This window comes from Calypte anna, chromosome 4 (assembly GCF_003957555.1).
Source record: "Calypte anna isolate BGI_N300 chromosome 4, bCalAnn1_v1.p, whole genome shotgun sequence".
Classification (NCBI taxonomy): domain Eukaryota; kingdom Metazoa; phylum Chordata; class Aves; order Apodiformes; family Trochilidae; genus Calypte; species Calypte anna.
The window spans coordinates 2673966-2678931 of record NC_044247.1 but is presented as its reverse complement, the minus strand read 5'-3'; the positions used below and the strand labels follow the sequence as shown (position 1 = coordinate 2678931).

Genomic DNA, 4966 nt, shown 5'->3' with positions numbered 1-4966 from the left:
CGTGTCGGTGCCTGGTATGTGCGGTTCCTTCACGTTTCCCGACTGGCTTGCTCTCGATTTTCAGGGCACGGATTTAGGGACTCGGGGCCAAAAATTCTCCGGACGCAGGTAAATCTTTTTGTTACCTTATTCAACTCCCCAGTTCCGAGTGCCCACGCCGTCCTGGGCGCGGCGCGACTGCAGGTGCTGTCAGAGCGCTCCCGAGAGGAGCAGCCAACGCTGGGAACGGAGCCACCGCAGAGTGGGAATGAAAGTGGGGGCGGGGGGAATGGGGGGGCTGGGTAAAACGCGGGTGTGTGTCTGTGTGTCCCCCCGCCCCCGGCCTGACGTCAGCGCGGCTCCGTGAGGGGCAGCCGGCAAAACCCCCGCGCAGTGCCGCGCTCCGCGCAGAACCGCCTGCGCTCCCGCTGCGGCGCCGCCGCCGCCGCCGCTGCAGCTTCTCGTCCCCTCCCGGCCCAACTTCCCGCGAGCAACGGCCGGGACGGGCCGGGACGGCGGCGCCTCGCCGGGCTCCTCCTGAAGCGTGAGCCGGGCGATGCCTCTCGCCGCCCGGCACCTGGCTCCCGGGGCGCAGCGGCAGCGCTCGGCGGAGGCCCCTGCCCCTGCTGCCCCATCGGGCGCCCCGAGAGCAGGTACGAGACGCGGGGCCCGGAGGGAGGCACGGGGAGCGCGGTTTGGAGTCTCTCTGCTGCTGGGAAGGGGGCAGGGAGGGCTGGCAATTATTTGTTCTACTCCTGCTCCCTCCCCCGCTTCTGCTTTCAATGCTGCCTCTAAGCAGGAGTCGGGCATCTGGGAGCGGGGTCTGCCCCGCTCCGGGAGGACACGGAGCCTCGCTGCTGGCGGCGGATGGGTCGGCCGCGGGGTGTGCGGGGGGGGGGGGAGGCAGCGCTGGCGGCTCCGGTTTTCTGCGAGCTCCCCGACGGGGCTTCCTCCTCACCGGCTCCCCTGGCGCTTTCTCAATGGAAAAGGAGAGCGAGGAGGGTTAGTGTGTGTGTGGGGCGCATTTCAGTAGAGTTTTGCGAGTTGCTGCCTTGCAACCCTCCTACTCCCCCCCCAGCCTTACCACCTGCTTTACCATCCCGTTGCAGCCTCTGTTCGTGGCCGTTTTTACTGGGGTTTTCTTCTTTCTTTCCATACCTCTCTCAAAAGGTTTGACTGTAGGTACCGAAGCGGGGACTGCCGGCGCATAAAGATGCTGAAGGGTGTTTGGTTGCTCAGTTTGTTAACAGTGGCTGGGATTTCGCAGACAGAGAGTCGCAAATCTGCCAAAGACATTTGCAGCAAGAGCCGCTGCCCTTGTGAGGAGAAAGAGAATGTACTGAACATTAACTGTGAAAACAAAGGATTTACAACTGTCAGCCTCCTCCTGCCCCCACCATCCAAGATCTACCAGCTGTTTCTCAACGGGAACGCGCTGACCCGCTTGTTCCCCAATGAGTTTGTCAACTACTCCAACGCTGTGACCCTCCACTTGGGCAACAACGACATGCAGGAGATCCGCACAGGGGCCTTCAGCGGCCTCCGCACCCTCAAGAGACTGCATCTCAATAACAATAAGCTGGAAGTGCTGAAGGAGGACACGTTCTTGGGTTTGGAGAGTCTGGAGTACCTGCAGGCTGACTACAATTACATCAGTGCCATCGAGGCAGGGGCCTTCAGCAAGCTAAACAAGCTGAAGGTGCTGATTCTCAATGACAACCTCCTGCTGTCCCTGCCCAGCAATGTCTTCCGCTTTGTGCTTCTCACACACCTGGACCTGCGGGGAAACCGTCTGAAAATGATGCCTTTTGCTGGTGTGCTGGAGCACATTGGAGGCATCATGGAAATCCAGCTGGAGGAAAACCCTTGGAACTGCACCTGTGACTTGCTGCCACTCAAGGCCTGGCTAGACACCATCACTGTGTTTGTGGGTGAGATAGTCTGTGAAACGCCCTTCAGGCTTCATGGGAAAGATGTGACCCAGCTCACCAGGCAAGACCTCTGCCCAAGGAAAAGCTCCAGTGATTCAAACCAGAAGGAAAAACACCCTGTCCTTTCAGACCCACACATCTCAAGGCTATCGCCCACAGTCAACTCTGCCATCAACCCCACCAGAGCCCCAAAAGCCAGCAGACCACCCAAAACTAGGAACCGTCCCACACCTCGAGTCACTGTGTCGAAAGACAGACAAATATTTGGACCTATCATGGTTTACCAGACAAAGTCACCCGTGCCCATCACCTGCCCAGCTGGCTGCATCTGTACTTCACAGAGCTCAGATAATGGCTTAAATGTGAACTGCCAAGAGAAAAAGCTAAGTAACATCTCTGATCTCCTCCCTAGGCCAACCAGTCCAAAGAAACTTTACCTTACCAGTAACTATCTGCAAGTCATTTACAGAACTGATCTCATAGAGTACAGCTCTCTGGATTTGTTACATCTAGGAAATAATAGAATTGCAGTGATACAAGAAGGTGCCTTTACAAACCTCACAAGTTTACGTAGACTTTATCTTAATGGCAACTACCTGGAGATTCTGTACCCATCTATGTTCACCGGGCTGCACAGCCTGCAATATCTCTACCTAGAGTACAATGTCATTAAGGAGATCCTGCCATGCACCTTTGATGCTCTGAGTAATCTTCATCTGCTATTTCTCAATAATAACTTGCTCAGATTCTTGCCTGACAGCATCTTTGGCAGCACTTCCCTCACCAGACTCAACCTGAGGAACAACCATTTCTCACACTTGCCTGTGAGGGGAGTCTTGGACAAGCTCTCAGCTCTAATTCAGATAGACCTCCAGGAGAACCCTTGGGACTGCACATGTGACATCCTGGAGCTGAGGAACTGGATAGAGCAAGTCACTGACCAGAACAGCCAGCAGTCAAATCCCCCTGTAGTTATCAATGAGGTCATATGCGAGTCTCCCACCAAGCACTCTGGAGAGCATCTGAAATTCCTCAGCAAAGAGGCCATCTGTCCAGAAAACCCCAATTTGTCAGATTCTTCTCTCCTCTCCATGAACCAGAACACCGACACACCCCATCTCCCTGGTGTCTTGCCCAGTTCCTACCCAGAAATACACACTGAAGTTCCGCTGTCTGTCTTAATTTTGGGCTTGCTGGTTGTGTTTATTTTGTCGGTCTGTTTTGGGGCAGGCCTGTTTGTCTTTGTCCTTAAGCGCCGGAAAGGGGTGCAAAGCATGCCCAGTAGTGCAAACAACTTAGATATAAGTTCATTTCAGCTCCAGTATGGGTCTTACAACAGTGAGATGCACAATAAAACTGAAGGGCATGTTTACAACTACATTCCCCCTCCTGTTGGACAAATGTGCCAAAACCCAATCTACATGCAAAAGGAAGGGGATCCGGTTGCCTATTACAGGAATCTCCATGAGTTCAGCTATAGCAGTCTTGACCACAAAAAGGAAGACCCCACCAGTCTTGCATTTACAATCAGTGCAGCTGAATTACTGGGAAAGCAGCCCTCGCCAAGGGAACCAGAGCTTCTCTATCAAAATATTGCAGAAAGGGTCAAGGAACTCCCCACGGGAGGATTAGTTCATTATAACTTTTGCACCTTACCCAAAAGGCAGTTTGCCCCTTCATATGAATCAAGACGCCAAAACCAGGACAGGATAAATAAAACTGTTTTATATGGAACTCCCAGGAAATATTTTGCGGACCAGTCTAAACCTGAGCATCCTTTACTCCAAGGAAAGCTACAAACAGAACCAGACTACCTCGAAGTTCTGGAAAAACAAACTGCAATCAGTCAGCTGTGAGGGGGGGAGGTGGGAGAGAAAAAACATTTTTAAATGAGCTCAGCATCACATTTGATTGAGTCTGAACTCGGTGCTGATGTCATCTGTTGCATTCCCAACATTTCCACCTTCTAAATTAGAGCGGGAGTGAGAAGGAAATGGAACCCTTACAGCATAGCAGGGATATGGTGTTGCTTTTGCAGCACTCCCTTTAAGTTATTTCTATCTCTCTCCTTTTGACCCTTCTGTAGGAACTGTCACAGCAAATGTACGTTTCTGTACTAGATCTTGCATTAATTCTTTTTTGATTTGGAAGGAAATGAGGGAGGGGTTTCTTTGGGGTTTCTGTTGTTATTTTTTTTTCTTTTAATTTCAAAGAGGAAACTTAATGTATTATTGTAGAAGATCTCCAAAGATCTTTTTTTCCTGGACTATAAGTTTCTTTGTAAATAATAATATACAGTTCTGCTGTTTCAATTACGAAGTATAGCCACTGGGCGTCACTTTTTTTGGTGTTAAAGTGCCTTTGCACTTTAAGAACATTATTACTTATTTGTTGCTCTTAGCTTTGATAAATTGAACCTATTTTAATGTGTTGTATTTTTGAAATCAAAAAACCATATTGTAAAATAGATCTCTATGTCAGCTGCATTAAAGCAGAAGGTTGACTTATAGGAAAGCTGCCCTTCTTTAAATGAACCTAGTTCTAGGACCTTACAGACTCAAATGTAAATTATTGGGGTATCTTTTTTCCCTCTAGGTTTGTTTAGAGTGATTCACTGAAAGGAGTTAGCTGTGGATTAGAGGTTATCAAATGCATCAGCTGAGAATAACAGCTTATTAATAAAAGATGTTTAACACAGTGTCATAGTGAACTGAACAATTAATGTCCTTCTTAACAGATTGCATTGCAGCTCTAATCCAGTAATGTTCAGTGGTTTAAGGTTATTTCCATAATTAGAACATCACTCATATTTTATGCATTAAATTAAGTATTTATATACATTTTACGATAGAGTTTATATTAATAACTTTTTTGGATTGAAATTAACATGTCCTTTTCCTGCCAGATACATACTTCTTTTTGTAAAGAAATATGCAGGGACACCAGCAGGGGTCATCCCACACCTCATTAAATTTATTAACATACAGGCAAATGAACCAATGCCAAAGGTAAAATTTGAACCTGGGTCTCTCTCAAGTCCTCCAAATCAAGGCAGC

The 4966-nt window shown here is 49.3% G+C and overlaps 1 protein-coding gene across 1 annotated transcript; it reads left to right on the top strand.

Annotated features, from left to right (window-relative positions):
* The first annotated feature begins 507 nt into the window (after window positions 1-507).
* Window positions 508-4424, top strand: SLITRK2 (SLIT and NTRK like family member 2). Its single transcript, XM_030449019.1, has 2 exons — window positions 508-632; window positions 1150-4424. The coding sequence occupies exon 2, from the start codon at window positions 1193-1195 to the stop codon at window positions 3764-3766; it is 2574 nt and encodes an 857-aa protein (XP_030304879.1). The 5' UTR covers window positions 508-632; window positions 1150-1192; the 3' UTR covers window positions 3767-4424.
* Window positions 4425-4966: the final 542 nt, after the last annotated feature.